Consider the following 19,859-nt stretch of genomic DNA (forward strand, 5'->3'; position numbering starts at 1 on the left):
CCAACTTCAAAAAGGAAAGATATAAAATAAAAGATATTTGCAGCTATCTAAATTTTTTACTAAAAAATCTATAATGCTCAATAGGTTCTGAAAATTCTTTCACAATATCCTTTAGTAGCTACTTCATCTACATAACTTGATTACAGTTAATTGTTGCTGCTACATACTTTTCCTTAGTTTTACTCTATGAAATACAATATTTCTTTTTTCTTATCCAACAAACCAATCTTCCTCCAAGAAAGAATGCTCCACCACTAGTGCTCTTTCTATCATTCATATTGCCTACCCAATCTACATTATTCTAGGCACACATAGTGAAATCACTTAATCTATCAAACCATATTCCATAATCTGATGTTCCCTTCAAATATTTTAATATCCTTTTTATTGCTACATAATGATACTCCTCAGGATCATCTTGAAATCTAGCTACAATTCCAACTGCATTTTCTATATATGGTATGGTGTGAGTTAGATACTACAAACCTCCAATCATGGATCTATATTTATTCTTCTCAACTATAGGTGTTTCATCTTTGCTAGGTAACTTTTTACTAGCTATCATTGGTGTACCAATAGGATTACAACTTTCCAAGCCAACTATCTTTAACAAGTCCTTTGAATAATTCACTTATGAAATGAAAATGCCATCATTGTTCTGTACAATCTGAAAACCTGGGAAAAATTTTATTTTCTCCTATCATACTCATTTCAAACTTATTCTTTATTTCTTCATAAAACTTATCACTTTCTTCATCATTTCCTCCAAATATTATGTCATCAACAAATATTACTATTATCAATAAACCATTCTCAATTTCTTTCAAATACAAGTTATTATTTGTCATACCTTTAGAAAATCTAAGTTTTGCCAAATACTTGTCCAACCTTGCATACCAAGTTCTTGGGTTTTTCTTTAGACATATAGATATTTATTTTATTTATATGCCATATCTTTTTCTTCTTTCAAAGGCACAGCTTTAGGATTCTCAATGTATACCTCTTCTTCAAGTTCTCCATTCATGAAGGTTGGTTTAACATCCATCTGATCCACTTTGAATTTCTTATTTTTTGCATAAGCTAGGAACATTCTCACTACTTCCATTCAAGATATAGAGGCATATGGATCCTCATAATACATTCCTTCCTATTGTGAATATCCTTTGCATACTATCTTTTATTTGTTTCTTACTACTTCTCCTTGCTCACTTATCTTGTTTCTGAATACCCACTTAGTTCCAATCACATTCTTATCTTTAGGTCTAGGGACCAACTATTGGAAACATGAATATTGATGATGCTTCTATGGGGGAGTATTGTAGAAACATGATTAGATCATTATCATGATAATATGTTACATTCATGACTATGTTTGTCATTGATGTCAACATAGTGGTTTTCTATGGTATCTAACAAAAGAACAACTATAAAGATCAATTGGTACGGATAGATAGTTGAGCATTTTCATTAAGCAAGGTTAAAGGGAGATACTACTAAGTGTCTAGTAAATGCAGCTAACCTTGGAAGCATAATATATTAAGTCTAGAAGAATTCATGAAAGATTTTGTGAAAACTATTCTGAGATAGAGTTTACAGAAGCATGTTATGGTAAACTTGTTATATCTCTTAGCAAAATTGGTATTCTAAGAAGCTGAAGTTAAAGATGTATAGAAAAAGTTCTAAAGATGATGTTAGAATTCTTTTAGAATAAATGAGAGGGCGGTGAATCAGTTATTCAAGGTCCAATAATGTCCAATCCAAACTTTCTAATAAAACAAAGGTGAATCAGAAGTACTATCCCTTTTACTTTCTTATCATGCATGCAATTAAACATTAAACAATCATGAAAAGTAAACATGCATCACACCATAACACAAAGGATTTTGATGACCCAAAAACGTTCAAGAATAAGAAGGTAAAATAGGCGTGGGGATGATACCCACAAAATAACTGTGCAATTGATTTCAACCACTTATAATGGTTTGGCCTGTTAAAGGCTTTACATGCTATTAAATGTGACCTTGTTAAAGGATTTTTACACCCTGTTAGGAGTGTGCCCTGTTAGAGGACTTAAGAACATTCAACTTAGAATGCCACCCTATTAAAGGATTTGCATAGAGTTTTTAGGCTCACCCAAGTCCATGGGATTTACAGTCACCTTCTCAAAAGAATCTTTTATCCCTCTCTAAGGATCTCTTATCCTTCTCTTGAGGATCTCTTATCCTTCTCCTAGGGATCTTCTATCTTTTTCCTAAGGCTTATCCACCTAGTTGTTAAGCTAACCTAGCAATTTAGGATTTAAATATCTAAGACAATGGTAAGAAAGTATTAGAAAGGTTTTGACATAATAAAGATTGCAACTTTAACCTTGCAGATTTCATATCACTCTTTGGTTCCTTTCTTTTCTTGGCTTTCCTCCCTTGCAGTGCTGATAGCTTGTTCACCCTTCAAGATCTATCTTCTTGAGTTCTTCTACTTGTTATACCAATGCACTCTATGGTCACTTGATCAACTCAAAGTCTTGATGCTCTGTACTTACTCCTCAATGTGTCCTCTTCTTGACACTTCACACTAGCCTTCTCTTGGCTTCTTCGCATGACCACACTTATGACCAACTCCTTCTTACACTCTCTCTTGGTCTCTAACATGTAACTCCTTATAAAGAAGTTATGTTCTTCATTTCCCGCTCAAATCTTGATTTGATCTAAGAAAATGATATTGTTTTCCCTCCAAATTGCTTCTTCTAGAAACTTCATGATAAGTCCACCAGCATTCGCCTTGAATTGGTTTGCATGGTTTACATACAATTCTGTGACATCTACTCATCATCCTTATTATCCAACTAATTCAAAAAATTCAATGTAACAAACTTATCGTTACTGATTTGGCAAATCTTTTGACTTGACAAATAATGCAGCAACTTGACATCATTGGTTTGCTGATGCTTGGCACCTTCTGTGTTACTTGGCTTCTACTGTATTTACTAATGCTCAACACCTAAACAATTACTCGACACCTAAAGTCTTTTTTGAGTTACTTGGCACCTGAACATTCCTTTGTTACTCGGCACCTAAAGGACTGCTCAACACACACTAAAGTTGAATTGCTTAGCTTCAACTACGAATTTGCTTAGCTCTAACTAGCTTGCTCGGCTCTCTCAAATGAACTTAGTTAGGCTTTACAAATAACTTAGTTAATCCTTACATATTTGAGGTGTCTTAGTGTGTCCATCTTCTTAGAGTATGTCATCAATACACTATTTCATCAATGGCTTAGCTAATCATTATACTTCATTACAAAATCATAACTTCAACCTTTCTCTAGGTGCTCTAGTTACATCTTATTGATTGCCTCCTCCTTGTCATTCAACCAATTGATAGTACTTGGATCACTTAAGCAATTGTCATTCCTACAAGTAGCAAGTTTGACATCAATGAAAAAAAAATGACTGAAAACATTCTTTATCAGTTCCATTATTCTTCATTCATGATCCTTTCAATCATTTCCAACAATCTCCCTCTTTGGCATTGATGGAAAACCAAACTGATCAATTGATTAAGTTGATCAACTTAGTTGCCACCAAAATTATATACCAAATAGAAAACTTGTCGTAATTACATATCTTCCTCTTTGTATCATGTCTTCCTCTTTTGCTGATACAAACTGAATCCTTTGTTCTACTTCTCCCTCTTGACTGTTGCATTCTTACTCTGTATTCCTAATCCTTCCTTCATAGTTTCTTATCTCATCTGAATCTCCCTCTTTCATCTTTCCTATCATACATTCTCATACTTCTCCATAGCTTTACCTTTCATTGATCAATTTCTCATAAATCTCCCTCTTTGACATAAATGCCAAAGATGTAGCATCTTCAACATGCTAAATATAAGCTTTGCATCTCATGTTTTCTCCCTCTGTCACCATGCTTGTGATTGTTTTGAAATTTCTTTTTCCTGTTGTCATCCTCTGCATCATTCTTCTAATATTGCAAGGATCTACTTTTGTTGATGCAAGGCAACTTCTTTTTTGCTTTATACTGCTTGAGTTAGGGGCATTACCCCCAACTTGCCTCTAATATATTCATAAGCATCCTTGGGTAATGGTTTGGTGAAGATATCTGCAATTTTTTCCTTTGTGTGAATTTACTCCATCTTCATTTGTTTGTCTTCCACCAATTCTCTAACATAGTGATACTTGATTGCAATATGCTTGATTTTTGCATGCATTACTGGATTCTTGGATATGTTTATAGCACTTTTATTATCACAATATAGTATCACATGTTTGGTTACCTCTTCTTTCATTCCTTTCAATAGATGTTTAAGCCATACAATGTTTGTGCAATTGACTGTTGCTGCCACATATTCTGCTTCTGCAATGGACTAAGATGTGCATGTTTATTTCTTGCTAGTCCAAGTAACTAGCTTTTTACCTAAGAATAATGCTCCACCACTTGTGCTTTTCCTGTCATCAATGTTGCGTCCCCAATCTACGTCTGTGTATGCATTGAGCTCAAACTTTTCATTCTTTTTGTAATATAGGCAAAAATCATTAGTTCCTTTGAGATACCTCATTATCCTTTTTACTACCATGAGATGATTTTCTTTAGGATTAGCAGAGAATCTAGCCACTATTTCAACTACTAATGTTATGTCTAGTCTACTATGTACAACATATTGTAGTTTTCCAATAATAGATCTATACATTGTTTGATTAACTTTAGCTATTTTTTTTTTTTGGATAGCTTATGTCTTGTTGCCATTGGTGTGCTGACTGGTGTGGAGTCTTCAAATCCAAATGTCTTGAGTATCTCTTTGATGTACTTTGATTGTGTCATGAATATACCATGTTTTAGTTGATGTACTTGCAATCCAACAAAGAACTTGATTTCTCCAAACATAGACATCTCAAACTCATTTTTTATTTTGTTAGCAAAACTTTTTCAAAGTGCTTCCTTTCCTCCAAAAACTATGTCATCCACAAAGATTTCAAATACAAGGATATCCTTACCTTTTTCTGATTTTATGTACATCTTGTTGTTATCATCAATTCTTTCAAATCCTATTTGCACTAGATACTTGTGAAGTCTCTCATACCAAGCTCTAGGGGCTTGCGTTAATCCATATAGAGTCTTGTGTAATTTGCATACCTTTTTTTTATTATTTTCATCAAAAAATCCTTCTGGTTGCTCTATGTAGACTTCCTCTTCAAGTATACCATTTAGAAATGCGGACTTAACATCCATTTGATAGACTTTAAATCCTTTGAAGGCTACATATGCCAGTAAGATCCTTACTCCTTCCATTCCGGCAACTAGAGGAAAAGTTTCTCCATAGTCTAGTCCTTCTTCTTGAGCATACCCTTTATAGACTAGTCTTGCCTTGTCCCTTGTGATTTCATCATTCTCATCTAACTTGTTTCTAAGCACCCACTTGGTTCCAATTACATTATTGTCAACTAGTCTTGAGACTAAGGTCCATGTCTTGTTCTTTTCAATTTGTTTTATTTCTTCTTTCATAGCATTGTACCAGTCATCATCTTTTATGGCTTCACTTACTATTTTTGGTTCCATTTTGTTGAGCAGACATGTCTCCCTTCTAAGTCTATTCCTTGTCATTGGTCCTGCCTCTTTGTTTCCAATAATTTGATCTACAGGATGATGTCTTCTTATATACTTTTCCAATACTGGTTCTTTCCTTGTTTGCATGTTATCTCTTTCAAAATCTGAATCTTCATGTGTATTTTCAAAGAATATTTCTTCATTTTCTTCCTATTGAACATTCTCTATATTCTGCAGCTCAGCTTCTAAATGTGTTTGCTACTCAACATTCACTGTTTGTGACTCGACAGATGCTAGATTTTGTTGTTGATTATCATTCTAAGTTGCAACTTCACCATTATTAGGTATACATTCATAAAAGTATAAAAAGGTCTTGTATTCTTTTGCTTTCTTGGTGTTCTCAACATTTTGATCTTCTACAAGCTCATCAAATTTCACATTTGTGCTTTCTACTACTTTGTTAGTGTTAACATTCAAGCACTTATAAGCTTTGCTTCTAGTAGAATAACCAAGAAACCTGCCTTCCTCACTCTTTGCATCAAACTTTCCATTTCTATATTCTTTATATATATAGCATTTGCATCCAAATATTTTGAAATGTTTTACATTAGGAGAATGCCCATACCATAATTCAAAAGGTGTTGCATTTGTACCTTTCTTGACTTGAACTCTATTGAGTGTGTAGATTGCAATACTTACGCCTTCTCTCCAGTACTTGAGTGCAACATTTTTCTCCATCATTAAGGTCCTGGTGCAGTCAATAATTGATCTATTCCTTCTTTTTGCTATACCATTCTGAGGTTGAGTCCTAGGTGTTAATGTCTGCCTTTTGATTCCTCTTTCATTGTAGAATTCTTCAAGTTCTCTTGATGTTAATTCACCTCCTCTCTCAGATTTGAGACATTTTAGACTCTTCCCAGTCTCTTTATCAACTCTGGCCAAGTACCATTTGAACATTTGGAATGCATCTAATTTTTATTTCAGGAACATGACTATCATCATCCTTGAATAGTCATCTACAAATAGCATTATGTATATGTCACCTTTGTAGATTTGTACTTCAATAGGACCACACAAGTCAGTATGAACTAGCTCTAATACTTCATTAGAAGTATAAGCCTTGCTTTTGAAAGTTGACTTGGTCATCTTCCCTAGTTGGTATTGTTTGCACATGGTGTTATCAGGGTTCTTCAACTTTGGTAGACCTCTGAGTTTCTTCATTTTGCTAATGCTTATCAGATTGTCAAAATTTACATGACATAGCCTCTTATGCCATAACCATACATCATTAATTTGAACAATGATGCAAGAAGCATCTTCCATGTCTAGGTAAAGCAAATTACTCCTAGTCTGATCACCTTGTCCTATTAGGCTTCCTTGAGAATCATAAATCTTAGCAACTCCTTTTTCAAATTCAACCTTGCATCCTATGTTCCCTAATTGTGAGACACTTAGCAAGTTATAATTTAGGCCTTCAACATAGTATGCATTATCACATGATATCTTTTCAGTAAGCTTGATACTACCTTCCCCTTTGATCTGACATGGTGCATTGTTACCAAATCCAACACTATTTCCTTCATATTGAGTAAAGGAAATGAACTTACTTTTATCTCCAGTCATGTGATGAGAACATGCGCTGTCTATGATCCATTTGTTATTTGTGTTCATGCAGGTTAGTGAGGCAGTTGCTTCATCTTCATCTAATTCATCTTTCATAGCCACATAGACTACTTCATCATCATTCTTGTCAGAGTCTTCTTCAACAATGTAGCATCTTTTTCCTTTACCTTTATAGTCCTTTCTGTCCTCCTTTTTGTTCTTGAAGTTGCATCCATCCTTGTAATTTTTCTTTTGTGTGCATCTGGTTGCAATGTGACTAACTTCATTACAATTGAAACAAATGATTGGCAGCTTACCTTTAATTTTCCTCTTCCTCTGTGAAATCTTCTTGCTAGTAATGCCTCCAATTGGTCTACATAATCTTCATCAGTACTGTTGTCACTAGATACGTACTTTCCTTTTCCACTCCTTTTCTTTGTTTACACCTCCTCATTGTCTTTTATTGTCATCTTGGCTTTGAATGTAGATTCAAAGTTTTCTAGCTTGTAGTTATCAAAGTTTGATAGCTCAAAAGTAGTGAGTCTTCCAATTATTCCTTCAAATGACAATGTGTTGCCTGGTACACACCTTAGCTCTTGGATGGCTGATACTCTTATAGCATAGATAAGAAGCAAAGTTCTCAGGTATTTTCTATATACTGTTTCTTTTGCTAACTATCCTACTAGGCTTCTTATGGCACTTACCACTTCCTTCATCCTTGCACCATATTGAGCAGCATTTTCTCCTTCTTCCATTTTCATGTCATCAAACTTTCCTCTTAGGCTCTCTCTTTTGGCTCTCTTGACATTATCATCTCCTCCATAGATTCTTCATAATGTTTCCCACATCTGATGTGCAGTACCACATTCTTTGATGTCATCATACTCGGCATAGCTTAGTGTTGAAGCAATAGCTAACGTCGCTTGATTGTGCTCCTTCTTCTTGTTCATGTCATCTGCAGTGAGGGGTCCTGCAGGATCTACATAATCAACTGTGATTGAGGTCTATGCATAGTCACCTATTGATCAACAGTGTAGCTTCATCAAACTTTTCCATGCAATAAAGTTGTCTTTTTTTTGCTTGGGAACTTCTCTCTGGGACATCTTGATCTTCTTGCTACTAGTACCTTGAAATAAATCAATAGTGTGCTCTGATACCAATTGTTAGAATTCTTTTAGAATAACTAAGAGGAGGGTGAATCAGTTATTCAAGGTCCAATAATGTCCAATCCAAACTTTCTAATAAAACAAAGGTGAATCAAAAGTACTATCCCTTTTACTTTCTTATCATGCATGCAATTAAACATTAAACAATCATGAAACGTAAACATGCATCACACCATAACACAAAGGATTTTGATGACCCAAAAACCCTCCAGGAATAAGAAGGTAAAACTAGGGTGGGGATGATACCCACAAAATAACTGTGCAATTGATTTCAACCACTTCTAATGGTTTGCCCTGCTAAAGACCTACCCTGATAAAGGCTTTACAAATTGTTAAATGTGACCCTATTAAAGGATTTCTACACCCTATTAGCAGTGTGCCCTGTTAGAGGACTTAAGAACATTCAACTTAGAATGCCACCTTGTTAAAGGATTTGCATAGAGCTGTTAGGCTCACCCAAGTTCATGGGATTTACAGTCACCTTCTTAAAAGAATCTTTTATCCCTCTCTAAGGATCTCCTATCCTTGTCCTAAGGATCTCGTATCCTTCTCCTAAGGATCTTCTATCCTTTTCCTGAGGCTTATCCACCGAGCTATTAAGATAACCTAGCAATGTAGGATTTCAATATCTAATACAATGGTAAGAAAGTATTAGAAAGGTTTTGACCTGATAAAGATTGCAACTTTAACCTTGCAGATTTCATATCACTCTTCAGTTCCTTTCTTTTCTTGGATTTTCTCCCTTGCAGTACTGACAGCTTGTTCACCCTTCAAGATCTATCTTCTTGAGTTCTTCTACTCGTTATACCAATGCACTCTATGGTCACTTGATCAACTCAAAGTCTTGATGCTTTGTACTTACTCCTTAATGTGTCCTCTTCTTGACACTTCACACTAGCCTTCTCTTGGCTTCTTTGCATGACCACACTTATGACCAACTCCCTCTTACACTCTCCCTTGATCTTTGACCTGTAACTCCTTATAAAGAAGTTTTGTTCTTCATTTCTCGCTCAAATCTTGATTTGATCTGAGAAAATGATATTATTTTCCCTCCAAATTGCTTCTTCTAGAAACTCATGATAACTCCACTAGCATTCACCTTGAATTGGTTGGTACGGTTTACATAAAATTTTGTGACATCTACTCATCATCCTTATCATCCAACTAATTCACAAAATTCAATGTAACAAACTTATCGTTACTGATCTAGCAAATCTTTTGACTTAACAAATAATGCAGCAACTCGGCATTATTGGTTTACTGATGCTCAGCACCTTCTATGTTACTTGGCTTCTACTATATTTACTAATGCTCGGCACCTGAACAATTACTCGGCACCTGAAGTCTTTTCTGAGTTACTCGGCACCTAAACATTCCTATGTTACTCGGTACCTGAAGGATTGCTCAGCACACACTGAAGTTGAATTGCTCAGCTTCAACTACAAATTTGCTCAGCTCTAACTAGCTTGCTCGGCTCTCTCAAATGAATTTAGTTAGGCTTTACAAATGACTTAGTTAATCCGTACATCTTTGATGTGTCTTAGTGTCTCCATCCTCTTAGAGTATGTCATCAATACACTATTTCATCAATGGCTTAGCTCATCCTTATACTTTATTACAACATCATAACTTCAACCTTTCTCTAGCTGCTCTAGTTACATCTTATTGATTGCCTCCTCTTTGTCAATCAACTAATTGATAGTACTTGGATCACTTAAGCAATTGTCATTCCTGCAAGTAGCAAGTGTCATCAATACACTATTTCATCAATGGCTTAGCTGATCCTTATACTTCATTACAACATCATAACTTCAACCTTTCTCGAGGTGCTCTAGTTACATCTTATTGATTGCCTCCTCTTTGTCAATCAACCAATTGATAGTACTTGGATCACTTAAGCAATTTTCATTCCTGCAAGTAGAAAGTTTGACATCAATGACAAAACAATGATTGAAAACATTCTTTACCAGTTCCATTATTCTTCATTCATGATCCTTTTAATCATTTCCAACAGATGACATGGCTAAGCTCACTTGTCTTATTTCACACATACGGAAAGTTATTCAAGTTACAAGGTGAAAAGTTAATGTTATCGCTAAGTGTAATGTGTTCTTAATGAGGTCCTATAATAATTAATTGAGAAGGTGTAATAGATGACTTAGGGAATTATTTTATGGAGTTGGTATAAAGGAAGGACATTTTCATTTATCATAGATGGTAGTGCATGTATGATTACAAGAAGCATGAAGAGCAAAATACAAAGATTAGCAAAGTAGAGCGAAGTTGGAGAAAAATTCTTTACCGAGGTTTTATTATGAGATCTGAGGTTTGATATTTGGATCTGAGGTTCATGACCTAGTCTACAAGCTTTGAAAATGATTGGTCTAGTTGAGAGGATGGAGGAAATAGGATAGAGCAGTACAAACAATTATTCTGCAAGGAATAGTCAAGAGATCAGTTGGAGAGTGAGTTTAGTGGTCTTGCCCTAGAATTTGTTCGTACTCAAAAGGTTGATGATGAGAAAGTGAGAAAATCATTGTTAGGAAATTAATGTCATTGTTAATGATGATATGATTTGCATAAATAAATATTAAATGATTTTATGATTCTCAACATTAATTACTCCATATTTCAATTGTACATAGTTGTATACTTTCAAAAAATCAAGATGTGATTGAGGTTGTTAATGTTGGTGAAGGTGACACAATTGGTAAATTTAAAAACCATTTTTTTAAACAAAATTTTGACTTTTTTTTCAATACTATTGACTTTTACATTGTTATTCATTTTGCAAATAACCAAAATTAATCTAGTACTATCAATGATAAGTTTCAAAAATTAGTTGATTATATAAATCCATTGATCCAAAATTTACCAACTACTAACCATGACAAAGATATTTTTAGTCAATATGTTGATAGATTTAGAGATATTCATACATCTCTTGCTTCATCTTCCATATTTGAACCAATCCTTGGCTCAAATAACATGTCTATGAAATGAATATCACCATGGTTTAGTCCAAGCAAAATGAAAAAAAAAATTACCTACCAAAAGCACAAATCCCTCTCTATCAAATTTAATAGTAGAGTTGATGAGTATGAAAATTTCTAGTTCCACTCAATAGGATGCAAAATGAAGAAGAAAAAAAGGTCACAAATTACTCAGGCATAGCTATTGAAAATTAAAGAGATGTTATCAAGCAACAAGGTGAGTACATTTTAAAAATATGTTTTAGTAATTTACATGTAATATTACTCCTTACTCTTATTTCATGTATTAAATATATGTCATTGTAGGTTTGGGTGATTAAGAAAGCACTCCATGACGTCATTTACCTTTCTCCATTGATATAAACCATACAATAATAGATGAAGTGCAAATTACAAAAGGTAATCATTTAACTATTAAATACCTTAATTACTTATATAAAAAGATGTTTAGTTTTTATTTCTAACCACTTTTTAATATTTTTAAACAAACAAAGTAGATACAATTTGTAGAGATCAACCATCAATGCTCAGTATTGTCCCCAAATATACCTTTGAACAAACTTTTACATGTAGCTAGTAATTTTCATATTTTTTAGATTAATTATATAAATTAATATTATACTTGAACACTTTATCTAAGTTAACATGTTAAATATGAATTTTGTTGCAACTTTGGACAACAATGAACATTTTTTTGTAAATTGATTGAACTGATAAAATTAGTTCCAATTAGAAGAGGGTTTAATATAAGTCAAGGCCAAAAGCTTTACTATGAGTTATTTTCATAACTTATTGTAGTATTTAACCATCCACATATTACTTTCTTGGTTTTGTGTTTGCAACAGATTTGATTTTGTCTCATGATGAAAGCACTATGATGCTTTGAGTTATGGTTATTGGACTATGGTTGTTCATCATCTTCACATGTTTATGTTGTCTCCAACTTCTCATGTTGTAATAACACAAATGTTGAAGCAACATGCGTATGATTATGAATAACATGGTCAAATGAGCATTTTTGTGTAACATATGTGCATGGTTTTGAATAATATGATCAAACTAAGATTTTTTTTCTCATTATTAGTCATGACTAGTTTGAACCTTGTGTGCCTGTTCTTTCCTGTAAGATAGAACCTAGAGAATTTTACACTTCAACCCATCACACCATTATAAGCACCATCAAAATTTTAACCGTATACTCCCATGCACTAAGAGGCAATTAAAAGATAATATTTGATATTTAAGAGCATAGTTTATAATTAATTACAGGATTTAAAATGTATGCAAATAGATTGATTAATTAAAATATATGTTATACATTTATCTCATTATTATATTCTTTTGCAATTTGATTATAAATATTAAATTATAAAGATTCAAAATTCATTCATTAATCTCGAAAGAATTAAATATTTTAAAGCGTCATTATTTAATTTTACAAAAAAATTACACTTAAACATTTCTTAATCAATCAAAAAATAATATCTATAGAATAACTTACCAATTTTTAGTTAGTAACATAAAGTAAAAATATTATTTAAATAATAATAACAAATTTTAACTAAAAATAATATTTATAATAAAAAAATTAAACTATTATTAATATTATAACAAATCTTAAGTAATAATAAAAGTAATTAAACTAGAATAATGTAAAATAAATGTAAACAATAAATAAAAAATCACGAGATATAATTTTATAGTTTTAATTTATTATTAAAAGTTGTTGCAATATGAAGCCCAATGGTCATATGATTGTTCATTCTCCCTCAACTCTTCATATTTGAAGAGTTTCTATAAATGACTTGTGTGGTCTATGTAATTTTATCAGATATTTCTATAATCAAGATTTCCCTGCTTAAGTGTGGATGTAGACAAGTTTTGTCAAACCACAATAAATAATGTGTGTTATTTGTCTTCTTTATTCTGATTTGGTTTCATTTCTTTGCTCGCTCAATATTTACAATTGGTATTAGAGCCTAGTGAGGTTGAGCAAAGATGGAAGAAGATACAGTTGATTCATTCATCAACGAGTTCTTGAAAATTTAGAAAGAGATGATGTGTATGTAAAGGTCAGAAAGGAATGACATTTATGAAGTGTGATGGTTAGGGAAAAAAGGAGAATTCCTCTGTAGAAGAGGTGAAAGATGGAATTATTTCCATTGGCAATGTTGATGCAACTATGACATTTATTCAGAAGAATAGTTGGCCTCGTAAGACAAGTTTCCAACTTATTTTCCGTATACTGAACAAGTAGATGGTCCCTACTTTTGAGAACGAAGAAGGTGTAGAAGATGTGTCATTAGAGTCCCATGTCAAAACTATTGTGGAGTTTGCCTCTCAAGTTAGGGGGATGCAACTTGCAAACATGCTGCTAGGCATAGGCAATTGGTGGAGGCCAAAAGGAGAGGCCTTCATATCGAAAAAGAAGAAGGTCAAGAGGTGCAAACTGTTGCTCAGCAAGAAGAAGCACATAATATATCAATGTTGTCTTCTAAAGATGGAAGGGCTCAAAGTGAGCCAGGTGAAGGATCTCACATGGTATTGATAACTGAGAGGTTTGATTTTCTTTTACATGCGTAAGATGATAATTTTGGCAAGAAAATTGAAGGATGCTCTACGCTACATGACACATCAAACTAGGAGGGCGATGACCAAACCTGCAACCAGGTGGACATGCAGATGAATAGATGCCTGAGTGAATATGAAATGGGTGGGACCATTGTTGAGACATTGGATGATCACTGGCTTGAGCAAGTCATAAAGTTAGAGATGGTAATGGAGGATTGTGCACATTCTTTCAACAAAATTGACCGTGCGCAACTCTGTCAAGTCCATCAACAGTCCATGGAGGACTATGTGCATGCTTTCAAAATAATTGGAGGCAATGAACATAGTTTGGTAAATTTGGGGCCCAAAATAATTGGTCAATACTCCTATGCTAGCTACCCACGTGGACAATGACCTTGGGAGGATGCAGATGGATTGTGGCCTCTACAACAAGGCCCTACTATGGGCATCAAGATGCATATTGGGCAAAGTCTTGGGTGTAGGTTTATAATACAAGACACCTTGTCACAACACAACGTGTTCATGAGTTGTGGACTAGTTACATTCCAACGATCTGTTAAAACGCATCTGAGCTTGAATATGCACCCTTATTCCCTATTAGTGATCTATTGGATTCAAGACACCTTTGGACTACCAACTTTGTTGAATGGTGTCACTCAAACCAACTCTATCAACACCCCAACAGCCATAGATAATCCTCTGCAGACTCCTCTAATAGTTGCAGGTAATTCTGTCTACAGATACGCAATTTGGAAGACTATAGATGTAAACCAATTCAAAATGGGTAATACTGTACAGAGTAACACGATGGACAACATGTCACATTCAAGCAATTTGGGGGCCAAACTTGTTCCCTCACGTCATTCACAGATGCATATAAGTTGTGGGCACATCACCATCTCATTCCATTATTTGTCCCAGACAAATATGAAGGGAATTTCTAATTTGGCTAATCCTGCAAAGATTGATGAAAACTACGATTATATTCATATTGATAAATAGATGGCTGGCGATTGTCCTTTAACTATTCTACACCCCGTTATTGCACATTATGTGGATATTATAGATGCCGACTTTGGAAAAAGCCAATCCTATTTTTATATTGGAGAATGTTGTAGGGGAAGTGACAGTCAAATGGTGAAGCAATGGGAACAAATTAATGTAGGCATTGTGGACTCGAAAAAAATTTCAATTCAAGAGGAAGATGGTAGTTTTGTAGATCCTTTCTTCATTATTGGAGGAGAAAGAAGCATTAGAACAAAAGTTTTTCAGTTGTTAGATTATATTCAAGTTGATAAAATTTGGAGGAGATTAATTTGCGTTGTTCTCAAACAAAGTTCGGCGAAGATGAAGTCTTCTCGGGGTTTGTTATGATGTAAATCAAAAGAGGAAGTAGGGAATGACATAGTGCATTATGATACCGGTTGGACTTCATGATAGAGATTGTTGGGATATGAAGTTCAACTGTCATATCACTATTCATTTTCTTTGAATTCTTCACATTTAAAGAGGTTTCTATAAATGTTTTGTGTGGTCCATGTAATTGTATCAGATATTTCTATAATAAAGATTTTTCTTCTTGAGTATTATGGACGTAGGCAAGGTTTGCCAAATCACAAAATTATTGTATTTTGTGTATTGTCTTCTTTATTCTGATTTTGTTTCGTTTCTTTGCTCATTTAATATTTACAGTTTTACAGTTCATCTCAAAATAAATCAAAATCCATTATTATCCTCCAGACATTGTAAAATACTACAGAGGTAACCTGTATAATAAGTTGGGGTACAGGCTAATCTTCCACAAAAAAGTACCAAAAGAAAGTCAAACTTTTTATTTTTTTCGCATTCACCAAAACATAATGATTTTTCTTCTTTTTTTTGTTGTTTTCGACTACAAACAGTGTAGATCATGAAGATCAAAAGTTAAAAATTTCAAAAAAAATCTATGATGTTTTCGATCTTTTGAAAATTGATCAACTTAGAAGAAAAGCCGAGTCCATAAATTAGATAGACATAATATGAATTGACATGCAGGTGGGAGGACAAATAATTTGCACCCTAGCCCGTGCCCATGATATGACTCCCCATCGATACTCCACAAATGGTCTGTGAACGACAATGAAAGCAGAGGGATTACAACTGGACCTCACCTAACGCACTCGAAGCAGTCAACGTTTCGAGTGTGCTGGGTTAAGCCCAGCCGCAGAACAGCAGTGGAAGTGTGAGTCGGAGCATCAGTTACGTCAACAATTATAATGACCTAATCAAATCGCGACAAAAGAATCAACCAAGCAAGTGCGTTTTGAAATTAAATAACTGGAATCAATCAATGTCGTGCACACTATAACATTTACATTGGAAATAAATATATATGAAAGCTATGTCATACATATCGTGACGAATACACAGTGTTACTGATAAACACTATAACCGACAGTGTCGTATGCACAGTTATGCCAACACCATCATAGAACTTGAATGGAGAGTATTTCCTGCATTCTTTTCTGACATGGCTTTCTCTGACTCCCCTCTATCTTTTCATGCACGAAATATAACAAAAGACGGTCTCTATGCTTCAGCAACAGTTACACTTTGTTTGCTCATATTTTTTTTGTGGGTTTTGCATGACTTAGCCTGAAAAGGAAGAATTCATTGGGACAGAGGTTATCCCTGGGCCGTTTGCATGGCCCATTATTGGAAATCTGAACCAGCTGAGAAAGCTTCCTCATCGTGACCTTCACGAACTTGGGAAAAGATATGAACCAATCATGATGTTGAAATTGGGCTCTGTTCCCACTGTTGTTGTCTTTTCTTCTGCCATGGCAAAGGAGTTCTTGAAAACCCACGATGTGGTTTTTGCAAGCCCACTGCTGCAGGAAAATATATCGGCTATGATTTCAAGGATCTGATTTTGTGACCTTACGGATCTTATTGGAGACACATGAGGAAGCTGTGCGTTGTGGAATTGCTGAGCACAAAGAGGATCGAATCCTTCAGATGTATACGAGAAGAAGGAACACTTTCCACCGTTCGTTCAGTGTGGAAGATGTCTGAACAGGGGATGAAAGCTGTTAATCTCACCAACATGATGTCATCGTTTGTGCAGGCTGTCATTTGGCGAAGCTTAGGTGGCACCGAAATTTCTTTGAATGGAGAAGAGATAAAGAAGATGGCAGCAGAAGTGGTAGCTACAGTAGGAGCTGTGAATACTGGGGATTTCATTCCTTGCTTGGACTGGATGGACTTGCAAGGAGTGAAGGGGCGCATGAAAAAGGTGCACAATTCTTTCGACCAAGTGATGGGTAAAATAATAGAGGAGCACCAGCACCGGAGAAGGGAGTCTGAAACTAAGGATATCATTGACGTGCTCTTGGAAATAGGGAGTTTCGATGGAAGGGAAATCACAAAGGAAAACATCGAAGCTATTGTTTTCATATGTATTCACTTCTAATTCACATGGTTCTTAAGTTTTTAAAAATGGGTAGTTCTTTTACATCTTGATCTAACAAGGCTTAATAATGTTTTGAAGGATATTTTCGTTGCTGGAGTTGAAACCACGTCTACAACGCTAGACAGGGCAATGAGCGAGATTATTAGGCACCCTAATGTGGCCAAGAAAATGCAGGAGGAGATTGATTCAGTTGTAAGCAGAAAGGGGTTTGTAAGTGAGGATGATTTGGCAAGCATGGAGTACGTGCAGTGTGTGGTGAAGGAGACGTTGAGGTTATATCCGGCGTCACCATTACTCCTTCCACACGAATCAACACAAGATTGTACAGTTGGTGGGTACTTCATTCCTGAAAGAAGTAGGCTTATTGTCAATGCTTGGTCTATTGGAAGAGATCCATCATTTTGGGATGATCCTCTGGACTTCAAGCCAGAGAGATTTATGGGTTAAAATGTTGATATTATGAGGGACAGAGAGTATTTTGATATGTTGCCGTTTGGAGCAGGAAGGAGAGGATGCCCAGGTGCAGCCATGGCTGTTGTGACTATGAACCTTCTGTTGGCTCAGCTAATTCACTGTTTTGAATGGAGTGTGAAAGGGGATTTGGATATGACGGAAGTATTTGGATCCACCACACCTAGGAGTGTGGACCTTCTTGCTCTTCCTGTCTTGAGGATATCCACATGTCCTTAAAACTATATTTAACATTTCTTCTTGTAAAATATTATTTTTCTTTAAAAAAATGTTATTTGTTTGTATATTTTAAATTCATCTAGTAGTAAAGATAACAGAGAGGTTACAAGTTCATATTTAATAGAATTATATATGTGTGTTTTAATACAATATTGATTCTTAGAAATAGTAAATCTAGATCTTAAAAAGAATTAATTACTTTTAGTATTTTACTTTTGTAAGTCTTTTTTATAAGTACAAGTTGTGTGATCAATGTATTAATTTTATTTATTTATTTCTTCCACATATGCTTGAAGTTATTTTAAATTATTCTTGTTTATTTTATAAATAAATTGTAATTCTTTTATACATAATATTTTTCTATAAAAATAATAAATATTTTTAAAATTTTATATTTATTTTAATAATTTAAAGTAATAAGACATTAATTAATATTAACTTGAAAATAACATTAATTGCAAATGATAAATGGTAGAAGATAGAATTGGAGATGTTAAAATATTTATATGAGAACAAAAGACATCTAATCTTATTAGATAAATTCTAGTAAAGTCAATTAAATGATTTATTTAGTAAGATTTCATAATCAAACTGATTTTCATTAAATTAACAAACAAAAACATTACATTTTGATCTATTATCAAATTAATATTAATTTGATATCAACATTAAGAAAATGAAAATATTACTTTTTAATTTAAATATAATCAAATTAATAATATTCACCCATGCAATAAGAATTTTAAATATTGAATATGATAATTTTTTATAACAAAATAGATAATGGTCATATAACATTAATATAACTATAATATTAATATTCAATATATATTGATTAATATGTGTTTTATTAATTATATATTTAATTATATGTATGTATGTATGTATGTATGTATGTACGTACGTACATATGCCACACAAACATAAATCTAAGTTATATATTATATAATTAAGTCGATAGGCTTATATGTAGGAGCTTTGCTCCTAGTTTTTACAATTTTTTTTGTGGGAAAATTGTCAACCCTTCTCGTGCTTTTATATTTTCTGACCTCTAACTTATTTTTAGGTTTTTTTCATATTTGATATTTTCCTTTCATTGACCAGTTTCTAATTTTTGAATATATCCTCTATATTTCTAATTTAGTAACAATTTCTATTTTATACATCTTAATGGATTTTCTTTAGAATTTGTAGGTTTTATGATTTGCAATAAGTCGGCTCTTTGGAAATTTAGGTTTTCATTTTGGCTGAAAAAGATCACTTGCACATTGTATCATTGATGCATAAAATATTACATGGTGTAAGAAACTTGTTTTCAAAATTTGAGGTAAGAACTTTACCTTATTTCCATTCATCTTACTATTTTACTCATGAGAGCTTTAGCTTGTCTCCAGCTAGATTTTTTGTGACAATATTCTATCACTTTGAAATTCCTATTAAATCACATGCTATTATTCTTATTATTTGATGGGTTTTGTTTTGTAGCTTTGTGAACCATAACTGATATTTCTCGTCCATATTACTTTAACTGATGGCTCCATTTATGTTGGGTCTTCTATTAAAACTATACAAGGCTTTCCTCCATTTATGGTCAATCTAGTTATCTTGCAATCATTTAGCTTCTCTCTATTTGTTTTTTCTAATGCCACACAATTGCTTTGTATCCTAATAAGCATTTTCATGTTGGAAATTTGTTCAGCACTCCCCTCAAGATTCATGACAAGGGAATAAAAGCCTCCTATGTACTATAAGTTGAGTGGTTGTATCGAGCATTGATAGATTGGTCTTTTGGTGCAACAACAATCTCACTCTAACAAGTGGTATCA

At 33.8% G+C, this 19,859-nt stretch overlaps 1 protein-coding gene and 1 pseudogene across 2 annotated transcripts; both read left to right on the top strand.

The window, feature by feature from the left end:
* The first annotated feature begins 16,311 nt into the window (after nt 1-16,311).
* LOC149563119 (cytochrome P450 750A1-like) lies at nt 16,312-18,107 on the top strand (annotated as a pseudogene). The gene is made up of 2 exons (XR_016364023.1): nt 16,312-17,329; nt 17,422-18,107. The product of XR_016364023.1 is annotated as a cytochrome P450 750A1-like (transcript).
* On the top strand, nt 17,336-18,107 carry LOC149563120 (cytochrome P450 750A1-like). The gene has a single exon (XM_089826539.1). It carries the CDS (start codon nt 17,473-17,475, stop codon nt 17,788-17,790), a length of 318 nt encoding a protein of 105 aa, XP_089682665.1. The 5' UTR covers nt 17,336-17,472; the 3' UTR covers nt 17,791-18,107.
* Nucleotides 18,108-19,859: the final 1,752 nt, after the last annotated feature.

Source organism: Cupressus sempervirens, chromosome 4 (assembly GCF_028749045.1).
Source record: "Cupressus sempervirens isolate cs-2001-9-10 chromosome 4, ASM2874904v1, whole genome shotgun sequence".
Lineage (NCBI taxonomy): Eukaryota > Viridiplantae > Streptophyta > Pinopsida > Cupressales > Cupressaceae > Cupressus > Cupressus sempervirens.